Source organism: Hyperolius riggenbachi, chromosome 8 (assembly GCF_040937935.1).
Source record: "Hyperolius riggenbachi isolate aHypRig1 chromosome 8, aHypRig1.pri, whole genome shotgun sequence".
In the NCBI taxonomy this organism is placed as follows: domain Eukaryota; kingdom Metazoa; phylum Chordata; class Amphibia; order Anura; family Hyperoliidae; genus Hyperolius; species Hyperolius riggenbachi.
Window position 1 is genome coordinate 281759031 of NC_090653.1, and position 18307 is coordinate 281777337.

The 18307-nt window shown below is 46.3% G+C and overlaps 1 protein-coding gene across 15 annotated transcripts in view; it reads right to left on the reverse strand.

Moving 5' to 3' along the window:
• Positions 1 to 18307, reverse strand: part of DAB2IP (DAB2 interacting protein) — a 974997-nt gene that overhangs the window by 144679 nt on the left and 812011 nt on the right. For 13 of the 15 annotated variants that reach the window (XM_068249028.1, XM_068249025.1, XM_068249024.1 and 10 more), the window contains 3 exons: positions 10432 to 10585; positions 2467 to 2565; positions 951 to 1505 (listed from right to left, as the gene is read on the reverse strand). In XM_068249028.1, the coding sequence (XP_068105129.1) occupies positions 951 to 1505; positions 2467 to 2565; positions 10432 to 10585 (808 nt within the window). The remainder of the gene's footprint in view (positions 1 to 950; positions 1506 to 2466; positions 2566 to 10431; positions 10586 to 18307) is intronic. The other 2 variants (XM_068249038.1, XM_068249037.1) reach the window with 1 other exon arrangement.

The following is an 18307-nucleotide window of genomic DNA, read 5'->3' on the forward strand; positions in this document are numbered from 1 at the left end:
CAACTGTTATTGAACTATTTACTTTTTCTCTGCCAGAGGAGAGGTCATTACTTCACAGACTGCTCTGAAAGAATCAGACTGCTCTGAAAGTGTTGTGTAATCTGCACATATTATAGAATGATGCAATGTTAGAAAAAACACTATATACCTGAAAATAAAAATATGAGAATTTTTTTTTGCTGCTAATCTTCTAGTAATTATTCATAGTACACAACCAATTCATTATATCATATATTTTTTTTCGCTTCAGTGTCTCTTTAAAGGACAACCGAGGTGACATGTGACATGATGAGATAGACATGTGTATGTACAGTGCCTAGCACACAAATAACTATGCTGTGTTCCTTTTTTGATTTCGCTGCATGAAAAAGTTAAACATCAGGTATGCAAGTGACAGTTTCTGTCCGTTTCAGGAGCGGGTCCGTTTCAGGAGCGGGTCGCACTACAGCATAACCCTCACTGATAAGTAATTACAGCCATAAAACCCTTTCCTGTCAGTAAATGGCTTCTGAGAGCAGGAAAGAGATAAAAAGGGGCAATAATTCATAGACTTGAGCTCTGGCATACTTCAATGAAAGTGTCATTGAGCACAGACAATGTAACAGTAAAAACTTAAAAAAAACTAGATTTAAATATAAAATAAAACTGTGGGATATAAAAAAGTCATTTTTAGGAGAAGGAGGATAGATACAATTGTTTTTCTCATCAGTTTATTTTCACCTCGGATGCCCTTTAAGTATTGTTTGTAATGATTTATAAAATGTACTTAGAAAGCTGTGGCCTTTTAATTCCAACGGTTGTCACAGTTTCCTCGATGGTACTTGAGGCCGCTGAATGGGGCCTGCCCAGGTCATGATGTCCCACAATTAGCAATACTTATACTGTGCGGTTCACACATGAAGACAAAAGGATAAAATAGCGAAGACTCTCTGGTTGTCCATGTTTCTTACCTTGGCCTTGCCGGTGCTCTGCAGTATGTGGACCAAGGCGGACGCCATCTCCTCTTTGTTCTTCACACTGAGGACTCCCTCTAGAGTGGAGCACAAGTTCATGTAGTTATTGGTGATATACTCGGCAAACTCTTTATACATCTCCATGGGAAGGATGTTGATGCTCTGGTAGCGGCTCTTCATACGTATCATGGGGCCAGAGGATTTTCCCTTGCTAGTGTTGGTGGACACCACGGGGTACCACTTCTCCACGAACTGGCGACCAGTGACGGCAGCGACGGGGATGTTGATCAGTCCCATGTAGTTATTCTTGTCCTTCTTCTTCTTCTTCTCCGTCTCCTTGTAGAGATGCACCGTGATGCTCTTCAGAGTCGGCAGGTTGTTGAACTCAAAGTGCTCCCCCCAGAAGACGTTGTCCGTCTTCATCTTGCAGGTAGTTCGTGCGTAAAGTACATCGTCCAGAAACAGCTCGCACAGGTATTTCTTCTTCGCCGGCAAGTCCTTTGCCTCAATAATCCAAAGCTTCAGTAGGTTCTCCACACGCCGACTATTGTCCTACAAACAAAGGAACACAAGGATGAGACCCTGGAGGAGTGTGAACATGTATAAAGGGTGTCAAGTTAATTTGGGAGACGGAAATAGCCGTTAGTAGTATATCGGAATAATTACTAATATTTTTCTGTTTGGCTTTGTAATTACGATAGTAAAATATTGGTAAAAATTACTGATATTTTACTATCCCCTAACCTGACCCCAGTCTTACTTGAACCTTCCGTTTTTGGGTGCCTAACCCTAACCAACCACCCCAGCTGATGCCTAACCCACAACAAATAACAGATAAAGCTGCTGATCCATCATGTCTGCCTCCTCTGTATTCCCTCCCATAATCCCCTGTTACTGGAAACATGGAGCTGTGCTGTGTATTCACATGACTCTCCTGCAGGAGGATAAAGCTGCTGATCCATCATGGCCGCCTCCTCTGTATGCCCTCCCATAATCCTCTCTGTTACTAGAAACATGGAGCTGTGCTGTGTAGTCACATGACTCTCCTGCAGGAGGATGAAGCTGCTGATCCATCATGGCTACCTCCTCTGTATTCCCTCCCATAATCCTCTCTGTTACTGGAAACATGGCGCTGTGCTGTCTGTGCAGTCACATGACTCTCCTGCAGGAGGATAAAGCTGCTGATCCATCATGGCTGCCTCCTCTGTATTCCCTCCCATAATCCCCTCTGTTACTGGAAACATGGAGCTGTGCTGTGTAGTCACATGACTCCTGCAGGAGGATAAAGCTGCTGATCCATCATGGCCGCCTCCTCTGTACTCCCTCCCATAATCCCCTGTTACGGGAAACATGGAGCTGTGCTGTGTAGTCACATGACTCTCCTGCAGGAGGATAAAGCTGCTGATCCATCATGGCTGCCTCCTCTGTATTCCCTCCCATAATCCCCTCTGTTACTGGAAACATGGAGCTGTGCTGTGCAGTCACATGACCAGTGTTGAAGCATATCAGTTACCTTATTGGGGTGCACCGCCCGGCGCAGGTTCTCCATCCATTTGTCACGTTCGGCTGCTGATCGGCAGGAGAAACATTTGCTGCCAGAAGACGCCGTAACCTGCCGGTAAAAAGAAAACATTCAGTTAAACCAGCATGAGCCTGCATCACCATCAGGAAATCACCACATGAGGATCTCAGTAATATCTCCATCCTCCTCCCCTCTAGTACGAACTCAGAGCCTGACACCCTCACACACCATGTGCCCTTTTCCCCTATCTGAGTTGTGAGGGATCAGAGTATTGGAGGATGCCAGTGCAGCACAGGAAGAGCGTTCTTCTAATTCAGGGTGTGGACTCATTCACACGAGGGGCGTTTTGCACATTTTTTTCAGCACCAGAGATTTTAAAAATCGCCCTAAAAATGCTTGTGCGGCGAGTGCGCTTGCGCTTTTAAGAATAAATACTTTGTATTTATTCTTTTCTGGGTCAAATAGTTCACTTCCTGACTTGCATCAGGAAGTAAAAAAACAAATCGCTCTGCAAAAGCGCTCAACACAAAATCGTGGCGCGCAGGTAAGCGCCGGGAGGGGGAAAAAGTCACTCACAAAATTGCAAAACGCTGGTGTTTGCGATTTCGATTTTAGATGTGAACAAAGCCTTAAAATATTAGAAAAAGTGTTTGTTCACACATTCTGTCCCGTCACAGCACCGACGTTTCCATAGCGACATTATTGGGGTGCTGTTGTGCGCATGTGTGAATATACGTCTGGTGCTCCAGTCACGCCTCTTTTACAGCGTTCAGGACTTCCCTTTCCTGGCGCATGCAACCACGCCCACCAGACGTAGGAGTGAAGCCCACATGGCTGAGGACTGCCTCTTATGACCCACTTTGTTGCAGAGCAGAGTGATATGTCTGCTATACATTACACAGCACATTAATTGTGTGCAAGAGGGCGTGAGGAGCAGAAAGCAGTGGTCTGGGGGGGGTCACCAGATTGCGCTTAGCAGAGGTCTTATGAAGACTCCTGGCAGGCCCCCTGAACATGCATGTAATAAAAGGGCACCTTGAAATTTGAGCGTTCAGGAAAACCAATAGTAGAATGTCTGTAAATTTCCAGATATTTTACTACCCTCTGTCCCTCAAAATAAGACCTACCCTGAAAATAAGCCCTAGCTGGAATTTTGAGCATGCTTGAAATATAAGCCCTACCCCAAAAATAAGCCCTAGCGGAAGTTAAAGAGGAGGAAGAGGCAGCCAGTAAGTGGGGACACAGTGGCGATTGGGCACCAGTCCTATCATCCCAGCATCGTCCTATCATCATATCAATCCCAGCACACAGCAAGGTTATCAGCTGTGTGCAGAGAAGACAGGGCAGGTACCTGATCAGTACAGTATCATACCTTCAAATCCAGGAACAGCACAGTACAAAGGAACAAGAAATGTTCTGCTGAAATACACTTTCTGATAGAAATATGAGCCATCCTCTGAAAATAAGCCCTAGCACATCTTTTAGAGCAAAAATTAATATAAGACACTGCCTTATTTTCGGGGAAAGACAGGTAGTGTGAAGAAGGATTGTAAAATATTGGTATTAAATTTAAATTTCGATATTTTACTATAGCTAAACCCAACCCTACTCTTACATAGAACTCTCAGACCTGACCCCTAGCCCTAACCCCCCCCCCCTTACAAACACTCTACCCCCATGCTTAACCTTAAGCCCCCCCCCTCACGCCTAACCTTACCCACTCCCCCGCCGCCAATTGCTGCAAAAAATTGTAATTGTTTGGGACCCGCTGTAGGCGCACATTGAAATAGCGGCATTGAGTAGTTTTGGTCGCCTGCGTCACTGGACTCAGTGCCTGCTACTTATGGGGCGCCGTGTGCGCCTAACTTTCCCCTTAATACAGCTACTTCATTAGGCGTCTATGGTGGCACCCAAACTTCCCTCGCTAGCGGGCGTCAAAGTTTCCTGCTACCCCCTAAACTGCAGAGTGCTGAGGAGATTGGACTTTCCCCACAGATCCCAAATGTGCCTCTTTTGGAGGGACAGTCCCTCTTTGTGAACCCCGTCCCTCTGTCCCTCTTTCCTCCTCATTTGTCCCTCTTTCAGGACTGATGGACAGATCTGTGTACAGAATGTATTTTATCTACTCAAAAATGTGTTTAACTGACTATTAACCAGGGCTGTGGAGTCGGTACCAAAAATCATCCGACTCCTCAGTTTATGAAACCACCGACTCCGACTCCAGGTGCCCAAAATTGCTCCGACTCCTCGACTCCGACTCCTTAGTCTAATTTTTACAAACGCTATGGATTTGGTTCAAAAATCATCTGACTCCGACTCCTCAGTTTATTAAAACCACCAACTCCAACTGCAACTCCAGGTGCCCAAAATTACTCCGACTCCACAGCCCTGCTATTAACTTTATTCTCATACTATAAATGTATATATTTCTTAATTTAAATGTTAATATGAAGGGAAATGAGCCAGGATAGAAAGGACCAGTGTGGTTTGAATTATAAAACAACATTATTATTATTATTTATTGTATTTATAAAGCGCCAACATATTACGCAGCGCTGATTTCTAATGAAATCTTTATGGTATGCGTGAATATTGGGTGTGGCAGGGGCATGATTATGGGTGTGGCTGGGGCGTGGCTAAAGTGCCCCTCTTTCTCAAAAAGTTGGCCGGTATGGCTCCCTCTGTCTCCATGGCTTCAACAGTGTCTGTTAGGTGACCCACCACCACGTATCGGTGGGTTACATGATCATAGGTGCACCTCTGTTCATCTAATACTGGGGTACACCTCTGAAAACCAAAAAAACTACTGGGAGGAGCTCTGGCTGCCTAACACTGGGGGACACCTCCTCCCACCCAATCCCGGGGTACACCTCTGAAAACCAAAATAACTACAGGGAGGAGCTCTGGCTGCCTAACACTGAGGGACACCTCTGGCCATCTTATACTGGGGCCCTCACCTGCCTACCTTATATTATTGAGGCACACATTTTGCTTCTTACTACTATTTAAAGCATGTACCTGGCGAAGGTGATGAGAGGTACACAAAATCATTAAAAAGAACCAGATGAACCAAATCATTTGATTCATTTCACTGGGGAGAGTATGGCTAGTAGTAACTGGTTGCTAGTCACTCCCCTCCCCTGTTAATTGACCCAGACATCTATTATTCCTCCTCCTGGCTTCTTCTCTTTTCAGCTGTGTGTGAGAGACCTTTTTTTCACTAGCTGCGTTTTTGCCAAAAACGCAAAACGCATGCGTTTGCTGATTCTTAAAGGGGAACTTCAGCCTAAACAAACATACTGTCATCAAGTTACATTAGTTATGTTCATTAGAATAGATAGGTAATATAATCTCTTACTCACCCTGTTTTAAAAGAACAGGAAAATGTTTGTGATTCATAGGGGCTGCCATCTTTGTCATGGGGGCAGCCAACTTTTTGGTTGAAAGGAGGTGACAGGGAGCATGAGACACAGTTCCAACTGTCCTGTGTCCTGATGACCCCTCCCAGCTGCACACACTAGGCTTCAAATGTCAAATTCAAAATGTAAAAAAAAAATTGCACCAAAACAGCAAAACAAGAACAACAAAATCAGAAATCCCATCATGCTTTGCACAGCATAAGGGGAAAACTGCCCGGGCAGTTTTCTTCTGTGCAGCTAAAAATGAGGCTTGTATCAGAGAAACAAAGTTCTGATGCTGTGAAACTGTAAAAGAAACACCAAGCCTTTTCAGTGCTGCAGAGTTGATTTTCAGTCTGGAGGTTCACTTTAAGTGCAGCCTGTTTAAAATAATAATCCTGGGGGGCCTTTTCCACTGCTGCATTCCAATTTTTAAAAAAAGGCAAATTCATGTCTGTGCGATTATGATGCGTTTTGCGTTTCATTGTAAAGTATAGGAACACATGAAAAACGCTTTATGTTTTGCATTGGTTTAACTGCTAGTATCTATATAAAAAATCAAGACAACACTTCCCATTCATAAAAACGCAAACGCATAAAAAAACGCACATCAAAATTGGTCAGTTTTGCGTTTTGCAGTTGAAAAGGACCCTGTGCAGCTGCAGTTCCTGTCTTGTCCACTGAACTGATTTGGTTCAGTGTGATGAGTCAGATCACTCGAGTCACACAGGAAAGAACTGGCTCAGATGAACCAATCACTCATGAACCGGACATCACTAATCTGTATTCTCCCTGTTCAAGGCAAGCTGCATTTCCTGATGGTTGTGTGTGATTTATGCCTGCATGTTTTCTTCAGTAAAGAGTTCTAACTTGTTATACTGCGTGCCTGTGTGTACAAATCACTATCCTCCAACACTAATATCTACTACAGTGATGGCTAACCTTGGCACTCCAGCTGTGACAAAACTACAAATCCCATCGTGCCTCTGCCTCCCCGAGTTATGCTTAGAGCTGTCAGAGTTTTGCAATGCCTCATGGGACTTGTAGTTCCACCACAGCTGGAGTGCCAAGATTAGCCATCACTGATCTACTACTATCTGGTGAGGGGAGGTGAAGAGGGGTAGTCAGAGGCTACCTAGCACAGCTGCATCCATGGCAGGGCAGAATGCGAGTCTCAGGAGGAGTAGAAGGGGAGAGTGAGTGGAATCATCCATTATGCTGATGCAGGGGTGTGTGTGTGCTTTGGAGGTTGTCCCTAAAGGAAGATCAGAGAGGGAAGGCCCATAAAGCTGTGATGGCCTCACATAAACATTCCTCAGAACATCTGTCGTGTGACACGTCAGGGCTGCAGAGATAAATCTGGTATTATGGGGACATTATTTTGCAGCGTACATCAGACTTCCTGCTGAGTCAGCGCACAGAAGCAGCAGTCGTGTCGGGGGCGGCTCTATAAAGTGTGGCCCGAGCTCTGATAAATGTCACGCTGTCATCATAAACTTACCTCTGAAGTCAGATACGGAAGCAGCCCAGCTCAGAACTGAATCTCTGTTATAGCAATATCTTCCCTCTTATAATGACACCATTAATGGTCATGCTTGCTGCAGTCACTGTGCCTGGAGCGCTCTCTTTCAATAGGCTTAAAGGATACCCGAGGTGACATGATGAGATAGACGAGTATGTACAGTGCTTAGCACACAAAATAACTATGCTGTCTTCCTTTTTTTCTTTCTCTGTCTGAAAGAGTTAAATATCAGGTATGTAAGTGGCAGTTCCTGTCTGACTCAGACAGGAAGTGACTACAGCGTGACCCTCACTGATAAGAAATTCCAACTATAAAACACTGTCCTAGCAGAAAATGGCTTCTGGAAATAAGAGAGCAAGAAAGAAATAAAAAGGGTCAATAGTTCATAGATTTTAGCTCTGGCACACTTCAATGAATGTGTCATTGAGCAAAAACAACAACAGTAAAAACATAAAAAGTATATTCAAATAGAAAATAAAACTGTGGAATATCTTAAAAAGTCATTTTTAGGAGGAGGATAAATACAATTGTATATTTCATTAGTTTATTTTCACCTCGGGTATCCTTTAACCTGAGGTCCACCTAATTATAATCTTGCTGTGAAGAAACCCTTGCTTAACAGGTAGTAAAATCTCCTCTCCTCCATATGCAGTTCATGTCCTCTCATGCTGACCCAGGAATAAAATGTAATTCGTCAAACCTTTATATTAACCTCGTGTTAATTATATCATAGCTAAAACCTTCTACACACACTAAGGAAAATTCTGCTGAGACGATCATCTTACGTTACTGCTGCTAAGCAGTTACTGGCGTTCTACATGATAAGCGGTGCTGGGAGAGAAGAGGTGAACCTGACAGATGCAAGTTTTAGTACACTGAAAGAATACCTTGCGAGGCAGATAAAAGCAAATACCATTTATACTCGAATACAAGTCGACCTCATGTATAAGTCGACTCCAATATTCGACCCTCTTTGGATGGAATTTTTTATTGACTTAAAGGAATACTGTAGGGGGGTTGGGGGAAAATGAGTTGACCTTACCCGGGGCTTCTAATGGTCCCCCGCAGACGTCCTGTGCCCGCGCAGCCACTCACCGATGCTCCGGCCCCGCCTCCGGTTCACTTCTAGAATTTCAGACTTTAAAGTCTGAAAACCACTGCGCCTGTGTTGCCGTGTCCTCGATCCCGCTGATGTCACCAGACCACAGACCATACTGGGCTTGTGCTATACACTCCTGGTGACATCAGTGGGAGCGAGGACACAGCAACGCAGGTGCATTGGTTTTCAGACTTTAAAGTCTGAAATTCCAGAAGTGAACCAGAGGCGGGGCCGGAGCATCAGTGAGTGGCTGCACGGGCACAGGATGTCTGCGGGGGACCATTAAAAGCCCCGGGTAAGTTCAACTCATTTTCCCCCGACCCCCCCTACAGTATTCCTTTAAGTATAAGTCTACCCAGCAAAGTTAATGGCTGCACTTGGTGCCCAAAAATCATTAACAGCTGCCCTTGGGGTCCAGGTTAACTTAGCGCTGTACAGGGCTGTCCCCCTGAGGGACACAGAACCGATCTGCTGTGGCCCGGTAATTTTATAAGTTGGGGTGCACTGCGCATGCGCGGCCCGAGTACTGCCCCGGTACTACCACACAGGTGCAGATCGCTTCCGGCCGCGGGAGCGTGACGTGGCCAGACTGTGCGGACTGCCGAAATTACCGGATGCAGGCGGCAGAGGAGGCCGGCAAGGGACCAATCAGCCTGAAGGGGCCTGGAGGAAGCCTTGGGTATGTATAAAACTTTTTATTTCTCCATCTCAGGTACACTTTAAAACAGGGGAGTGAAACTCAAATACAAAGTGGGCCAAAATTGTACACTGGGACGAAATCATGGGCCAACCTCAATGTCTAGTAGCCACCTTCCTCCTTTATAAAGTTCTCTGGTGTCTAATGGCTCCCCCTTCAACCCCTATACAGTTCCCTGGTGTCTAGTGGTCCCCCTCCCCCTATACAGTTCCCTGGTGTCTAGTGCTTTCCCCCTACCTCCCCCATGTGGCTTCCCTGGTGATCTAGGGCTTCACCTCCATTATAGCGTCCCTGGTGGTCTAGCGTGGGCCAAACATAATGCAAAGTGGGGAAACCACTTGGGGGCCAAATTTAATGGCTCTGAGGGCCAGATTTGGCCCACAGGACAGAGTTTGATATGTATGCTTTAAAGCAAGTCTGAAGGGATTTCTAAAATAAAAAAACAGATACCTAAGGAGAGGGAAGGCTCTGGGTCCTATAGAGCCTTCTCGTTCTCCTGCCGGTCTCCTTGTTCCCCCGCAGGCTCATCCGTTTGAATCTCCTGTTGGTGGAAACTTCGGTAAACTTCTGAAGCACTCAGGCTCCCAAAAACCAGTGGCTCTGTACTGCGCACGTGCGAGCGCGCCAGAGAGGGCGTGCGCAGTATAGTGTGGCCTGTCTTCGGAACCCCTAGTGCTTACAAAGACTGCCGAAGAGTACACGATGCGGTAGAGAGCATGCCTTGACCGAACAGTCGTGGATTGCTAAAGGGGAGCTTGCGGGGGAATGGGGAGGCTCTATAGGACCCAGAGTCTTCACTCTCCTTAGGTGAGTATCTGTAAAGCAGGAGACATTGGCAGCGCTTCCAAACAGAGGCTGCACCCAAATGGACTACCTGCAATAGATGTGCAGAGCTCCACAATGTGGACTAAAATAAACAACTTGCATTCAAAACAGGTACAGCAAAGGAGGACGTTAGCTTCAGTATAAATAATATGTGCACAAATTATTCCCTACTAGACTTCCCCACGGCGGTGATGGGTCCTATCGGGGAAGACTTACCGCTAGTCTAACGATAAAAACATGATTTGATGTTTGATGTTAGGTGAGTATCTGTTTTATATTTTAAAATTTGCTTCAGACTTAGTCTGTGGCTCTGGCCAGGCTTTGGAGATATAATTTGCCCTCCAGTCTACAGGAACCCAGGAGCCGGTTACACTGAACCCGAGCCAAGCTGTGTTTGTGGAGTAGTTGGGCTCACCTCGAAGCAGTAGTCCTGGCCGAGGATGCTGCTGTGCACCGGTTTGATGACCACCTCTTCCTCCATGCTGAGATCGAGAGCTTCTACCGCGCTGCTGGGACTAAGCAATGACTCGTGGGAGCGCGACTCCTTCAGCCTGGGCATTAGATGGGACCTGCGGAGAGACAAGACAAGACGTGAGACTCTCGTAAATCACTCTATCCATCCGTACATCAATGGATGCTGCACTGAGGTATAAAGCCAGCGGAGCCGCCCCGCCCCTCATCACAGGGACAAGGGAGAGACGTGACCGGTAACTCTCACTGACAGTTTCTCACCCTGGTCATGTGACTCTCCCTAGAGGTGTCACTGCTGGCTACAGTCACTGACGGCTTCTCATCCTGGTCATGTGACTCCCCCTAGAGGTGTCACTGCTGGCTACAGTCACTGACTGCTTCTCATCCTGGTCATGTGACTTCCCGAGAGGTGTCACTGCTGGCTACAGTCACTGACAGCATCAGTGCCTATCCAATTACCTCTTATCTGTGACTAAGCACAAGTGTAATTTGATCTCAGCTGTGCCAGCTGGCTGCCTCGCCAGAGCAGCTAATTTGTAAACATAGGATGTTATGTCTGCTTCCATGACAGCAGGAAGTAAACACACTGCAGATTTATTGCAGGATTTCTATCAGCTGTAACAAAAATGTTTTCCTGTAAAGGTTATTATGCTGTTTATCTTTTAGAGCAGAGAGGAAGTTTTGAGTTCAGGTCCAATTTAATGTATCTTATTCTATTTCATTATACATCCTCTCCAGATTCTGAGGGTAGATATGGGTGACGCCCCCTTCCCCCCATCCCACTTTTCCCCCTCCCCCTCTGCCACCTCCCACTCTAGGTAATATTTAGCAGAATTTAATGGCAGCTGGACGCCGGCTTTCATTTCATTAATGGTCGAGCCGCCGCGTCTTATGTTGGAAAGTAATTCCATTGATCGATTGCTGTGATATTTCCATGAAATCCTCCACCCAGGGTGTGTGTGCTCCCCCTCCCCCCCATACTGTGTGACATTTCTAATTAATTCCATAGTCTGATCTGCAGATACCACGGGGGATCGACAGATCCGCAGATCTCGCCGTGCAGGCCGAGGAAACATGATGTCTGCTGTCCGGAAAATAAAGTGCAACAACTGGAAAACAAAGCTGTATGTTTGCGTCGGAAAATACGACTCTTTGTTCTTTGCCGAAAGAACATAAAACAACTTCATCAGCGCAAACCTTCGTGGAAAATAAAGCTAAATGGCGCTGACCTTTCGCCGCGCTGCAGATATCTATTTTCTGCCTGATGTTCCCGCGATTCCACAAGCCGGACGACTACTTAAGAGGAAATATTTACAGCCCAGAACCAATCTACTCTCGGTGTGCGGCGTTTTCCCAGGAAGAGACGTGCAATGCCCAGAAGGGCGATATTTTCTGCCCGGCAAGCGCCGCAATGTGGCGATAACCTTTTTCAAATGGCAGCCTGGTTCCCCGAGGATCGCTTCCCGCAAGATGCGCCTGCTGCCGCGAACGTGCGCAACCTAAATGTGCGATGAGGCCAAATCCGCCTGGCAGCGCAGCCAATGCCACAGGGATGGGAATATATCCAGCAGCAGAAGGGTTAAACGCTAGGTGGGTGGAGCCTTCTCCATCATGGCAGCCACCTACGTGGCGATTAATGCTACATTCTATTCAACTTTCTAATCCGACTGCCAAGAAACCCAGGTTTTGGCTTCATTTTACTTTTATTTAACTACCTAACGACCGCGTCACGCCAGCCCCAGGACCGCCTAACACCGATTGGCGTCAAGTCCTGGAGCTGCAGTTTAGCAGGGACCGTGTGCGCGCATGCGCGATTATTCCCTGCTGGTTCACTGAGCAGAGCTCCGTGATCAGCCAGCTAGGCGCGATTGTGGCTAGCAGGCTGTTTTCCGCCAAAAGGGGAACCAATTCCCCTTTGTTTACCTTTGTACAGCGCTGCAATCTTCTGCAGCGCTGTACGGCTGACACTCGACTGTCCCCTGGATTGGCTGGGGAGTGAAGCCCTCTCATAGGCTGATGCCTATGAGAGGCGGAGATGTGTGGCGATCGCCACCCTATGGCAATTAGGATGGCACAGGGGGGAGGGAGAAAAAAGCCTCCCTTTTCACTTAAAAAAAAAAATAGAAGAAGATCACAGCAGCGATCAGAGACCTCCCGCAGAGTGTCCTATTAGGGCTCATTCACACTTGAGCGTTTTTGCCGGCGATTTTGGCAAAACGCTCAAACGCTAGCGCTTTTTAAAGCGCTAGGGTAATAAAAGTCTATGGGCCCGTTCTCATTTGGGCGATTTGCGCAAATTGCCCAAAAACGCTAAACGCAAACGCTTAGCCTACACCATTTTCAGGCGATTTCCCGGCGATCGTGTTTTTAGTGCTATAGAAGCGCAAAACGCGATAGCTAAAAAATCGCCAGGTGTGAATGGTGATTTTTTGGTGTTAATTGGCAAAAAACGCCAGAGCAAAACGCTAGCAAAATCGCTAGCGTTTTGCGACCAGCAAGTGTGAATGGGCCCTAAAGGACAACAAAAGGAGGAAAGACTAGTCCATCTCTTCATGGGGGGATTCTCAGGGATTTATTTATTTTCAAAAGCACTTATTGAATGGCAGTTGCTCTGTCCAACTGCCAAAAAACTGTGTAGGGAGCAGGGAAGCTGGCCAGCATCATTGTTTAAATTATTTTTAGGGAATATCTTTATAAAGAATAAAAGCCTTGCTGAGAATCCCCTATGGAGAGATGGACTAGTCCAGAATCTGTCACTTCTGTCAGATTTCTACTACCTACTGTAAGTGACAGCAACATAGGAGAAAAGTAATATATGGCTCATTTTACTCTGGAAGAAACGTACTTCCTATTTGTCTATGTTTGCACATATTTTAAATTTTACAATTTATCGCCATAGTGCCCCTTTAATTTGTGTGGTGAGTTGTAGGGCTGTGCAGCAACCTGACCAAGCTGCACAGCCTTGTATTGAGAAAATGGCCTGGTCCCTAGGGGGTTGTAAGCTTGCGGCCCTGAAGTGGTTAAGGACCACTATCACAAAAAATCCAAAAATGTAAAATACATGTGTTCACAAACACAGGAAGTACATTGCTCCCAGAGTAAAATGAGCTATAAATTACCTTTCTCCTATGTAGCTGTCACTTACAGTAGTGAGTAGAAATCTGACTGAACTGACAGGTTTGAGGCCCAGTGCACACCAAAACCGCTAGCAGATCCGCAATACGCTAGCGGTTTTGGGAGCTGATTTCAGAGCGATTCTAGGTATGTTTAGAGAGGTTTTCTAAACATACCTAGCGGTTTTGGGTGCGTTTTTGTGTAGCAGATTTCATATATTGTTACAGTAAAAGCTGTTACTGAACAGCTACTGTAACAAAAATGCCTGGCAAACCGCTCTGAACTAGCGTTTTTCAGAGCGGTTTGCGTTTTTCCTATACTTTACATTGAGGACGAAACGCTTCCGAAAACCGCAAACGTGCAGCAGGAGGCGCGTTTGCGGCTTGGCAAAAACCGCAAACCGCCGGTGTGCACCATCCCATTGCAATACATTAGACAAGCGTTTTTAGAGGCGGATGCGGCCGGCGGATCGCTCCAAAAAACGCTCGGTGTGCACTGGGCCTCAGACTAGTCCATCTTCTCATGGGGAATTCTAATGCTTCATACACACTTGAGATAAAAGTCTTTGGAAAATGACAGATCACAGACCAATTTTACCCCCTTCCATGTAGTATGAGAGCCATACTCTACACAGTCTATTCTATGGAGCTGCACTCCCCATCAGACAGAAATCTTTGCAAGATGCTGCACACAAAGATGTCCGTACACATTCAAAAGATCATTATCTGGAAAAGATCTCTTCCTGCAATAGATCCATTCCTGCAAAATGCATTCATAGTCTATGAGATCTGCAGATCATCACGCACACCTTGTTTAACAGGCAATCATCTGCAGATCAGATCCACCAGGATGGATTTTCAGATCTGCAGATGATTGTCTGATCTGCAGATGAAGTCTGTTAAGCAAGGTGTGTATGAGATCTGCAGATATCATAGACTATGAATGCAATTTGCAGGAACGGATCTTTTGCAGGAACAGATCTTTTGCAGATACTGATCTTTTGTGTCTGTACAGCATCTGTGTGTGTGTGCAGCATCTTGCAAAGATTTCTGTCTGATGTGGAGTTCAGCTCCATAGAATAGACTGTGTAGAGTATGGCTCTCATACTACATGGAAGGGGGGAAGATTTCTGTCTGATGGGGAGTGCAGCTCCATAGAATAGACTGTGTAGGTGTGGCTCTCATACTACATGGAAGGGGGTAAGATCTCTATCTGATGGGGAGTGCAGCTCCATAGAATAGACTGTGTAGAGTATGGCTCTCATACTACATGGAAGGGGGTAAGATCTCTGTCTGATGGGGAGTGCAGCTCCATAGAATAGACTTTGTAGGTATGGCTCTCATACTACATGGAAGGGGGTAAGATTTCTGTCTGATGGGGAGTGCAGCTCCATAGAATAGACTGTGTAGGTGTGGCTCTCATACTACATGGAAGGGGGTAAGATTTCTGTCTGATGGGGAGTGCAGCTCCATAGAATAGACTGTGTAGAGTATGGCTCTCATACTACATGGAAGGGGGTAAGATTTCTGTCTGATGGGGAGTTCAGCTCCATAGAATAGACTGTGTAGGTGTGGCTCTCATACTACATGGAAGGAGGTAAGATTTCTGTCTGATGGGGAGTGCAGCTCCATAGAATAGACTGTGTAGAGTATGGCTCTCATACTACATGGAAGGGGGTAAGATCTCTGTCTGATGGGGAGTGCAGCTCCATAGAATAGACTGTGTAGGTATGGCTCTCATACTACATGGAGGGGGTAAGATTTCTGTCTGATGGGGAGTGCAGCTCCATAGAATAGACTGTGTAGGTGTGGCTCTCATACTACATGGAAGGGGGTAAGATGTCTGTCTGATGGGGGAGTGCAGCTCCATAGAATAGACTGTGTAGGTGTGGCTCTCATACTACATGGAAGGGGGTAAGATTTCTGTCTGATGGGGAGTGCAGCTCCATAGAATAGACTGTGTAGGTGTTGCTCTCATACTACATGGAAGGGGGTAAGATTTCTGTCTGATGGGGAGTGCAGCTCCATAGAATAGACTGTGTAGGTTTGGCTCTCATACTACATGGAAGGGGGTAAGATTTCTGTCTGATGGGGAGTTCAGCTCCATAGAATAGACTGTGTAGGTGTGGCTCTCATACTACATGGAAGGAGGTAAGATTTCTGTCTGATGGGGAGTGCAGCTCCATAGAATAGACTGTGTAGAGTATGGCTCTCATACTACATGGAATGGGGTAAGATGTCTGTCTGATGGGGAGTGCAGCTCCATAGAATAGACTGTGTAGAGTATGGCTCTCATACTACATGGAAGGGGGTAAGATGTCTGTCTGATGGGGGAGTGCAGCTCCATAGAATAGACTGTGTAGGTGTGGCTCTCATACTACATGGAAGGGGGTAAGATTTCTGTCTGATGGGGAGTGCAGCTCCATAGAATAGACTGTGTAGGTGTTGCTCTCATACTACATGGAAGGGGGTAAGATTTCTGTCTGATGGGGAGTGCAGCTCCATAGAATAGACTGTGTAGGTGTGGCTCTCATACTACATGGAAGGGGGTACGATTTCTGTCTGATGGGGAGTTCAGCTCCATAGAATAGACTGTGTAGGTGTGGCTCTCATACTACATGGAAGGAGGTAAGATTTCTGTCTGATGGGGAGTGCAGCTCCATAGAATAGACTGTGTAGAGTATGGCTCTCATACTACATGGAAGGTGGTAAGATTTCTGTCTGATGGGGAGTGCAGCTCCATAGAATAGACTGTGTAGGTGTGGCTCTCATACTACATGGAAGGGGGTAAGATTTCTGTCTGATGGGGAGTGCAGCTCCATAGAATAGACTGTGTAGAGTATGGCTCTCATACTACATGGAAGGGGGTAAGATTTCTGTCTGACGGGGAGTGCAGCTCCATAGAATAGACTGTGTAGGTGTGGCTCTCATACTACATGGAAGGAGGTAAGATTTCTGTCTGATGGGGAGTGCAGCTCCATAGAATAGACTGTGTAGGTGTGGCTCTCATACTACATGGAAGGGGGTAAGATTTCTGTCTGATGGGGAGTGCAGCTCCATAGAATAGACTGTGTAGGTGTGGCTCTCATACTACTTGGAAGGGGGTAAGATTTCTGTCTGATGGGGAGTGCAGCTCCATAGAATAGACTGTGTAGAGTATGGCTCTCATACTACATGGAAGGGGGTAAGATTTCTGTCTGATGGGGAGTTCAGCTCCATAGAATAGACTGTGTAGGTGTGGCTCTCATACTACATGGAAGGGGGTAAGATTTCTGTCTGATGGGGAGTGCAGCTCCATAGAATAGACTGTGTAGGTGTGGCTCTCATACTACATGGAAGGGGGTAAGATTTCTGTCTGATGGAGAGTACAGCTCCATAGAATAGACTGTGTAGGTGTGGCTCTCATACTACATGGAAGGGGGTAAGATTTCTGTCTGATGGGGAGTGCAGCTCCATAGAATAGACTGTGTAGGTATGGCTCTCATACTACATGGAAGGGGGTAAGATTTCTGTCTGATGGGGAGTGCAGCTCCATAGAATAGACTGTGTAGAGTATGGCTCTCATACTACATGGAAGGGGGTAAGATTTCTGTCTGATGGGGAGTGCAGCTCCATAGAATAGACTGTGTAGGTGTGGCTCTCATGCTACATGGAAGGGGGTAAGATTTCTGTCTGATGGGGAGTGCAGCTCCATAGAATAGACTGTGTAGGTATGGCTCTCATACTACATGGAAGGGGGTAAGATTTCTGTCTGATGGGGAGTGCAGCTCCATAGAATAGACTGTGTAGGTATGGCTCTCATACTACATGGAAGGGGGTAAGATTTCTGTCTGATGGGGAGTGCAGCTCCATAGAATAGACTGTGTAGAGTATGGCTCTCATACTACATGGAAGGAGGTAAGATTTCTGTCTGATGGGGAGTGCAGCTCCATAGAATAGACTGTGTAGGTGTGGCTCTCATGCTACATGGAAGGGGGTAAGATTTCTGTCTGATGTGGAGTGCAGCTCCATAGAATAGACTGTGTAGGTGTGGCTCTCATACTACATGGAAGGGGGTAAGATTTCTGTCTGATGGGGAGTGCAGCTCCATAGAATAGACTGTGTAGGTATGGCTCTCATACTACATGGAAGGGGGTAAGATTTCTGTCTGATGGGGAGTGCAGCTCCATAGAATAGACTGTGTAGGTATGGCTCTCATACTACATGGAAGGGGGTAAGATTTCTGTCTGATGGGGAGTGCAGCTCCATAGAATAGACTGTGTAGAGTATGGCTCTCATACTACATGGAAGGAGGTAAGATTTCTGTCTGATGGGGAGTGCAGCTCCATAGAATAGACTGTGTAGGTGTGGCTCTCATGCTACATGGAAGGGGGTAAGATTTCTGTCTGATGGGGAGTGCAGCTTCATAGAATAGACTGTGTAGGTGTGGCTCTCATACTACATGGAAGGGGGTAAGATTTCTGTCTGACGGGGAGTGCAGCTCCATAGAATAGACTGTGTAGGTGTGGCTCTCATACTACATGGAAGGGTGGTAAGATTTCTATCTGATGGGGAGTGCAGCTCCATAGAATAGACTGTGTAGGTGTGGCTCTCATACTACATGGAAGGGGGTAAGATTTCTGTCTGATGGGGAGTGCAGCTCCATAGAATAGACTGTGTAGGTGTGGCTCTCATACTACATGGAAGGGGGTAAGATTTCTGTCTGAT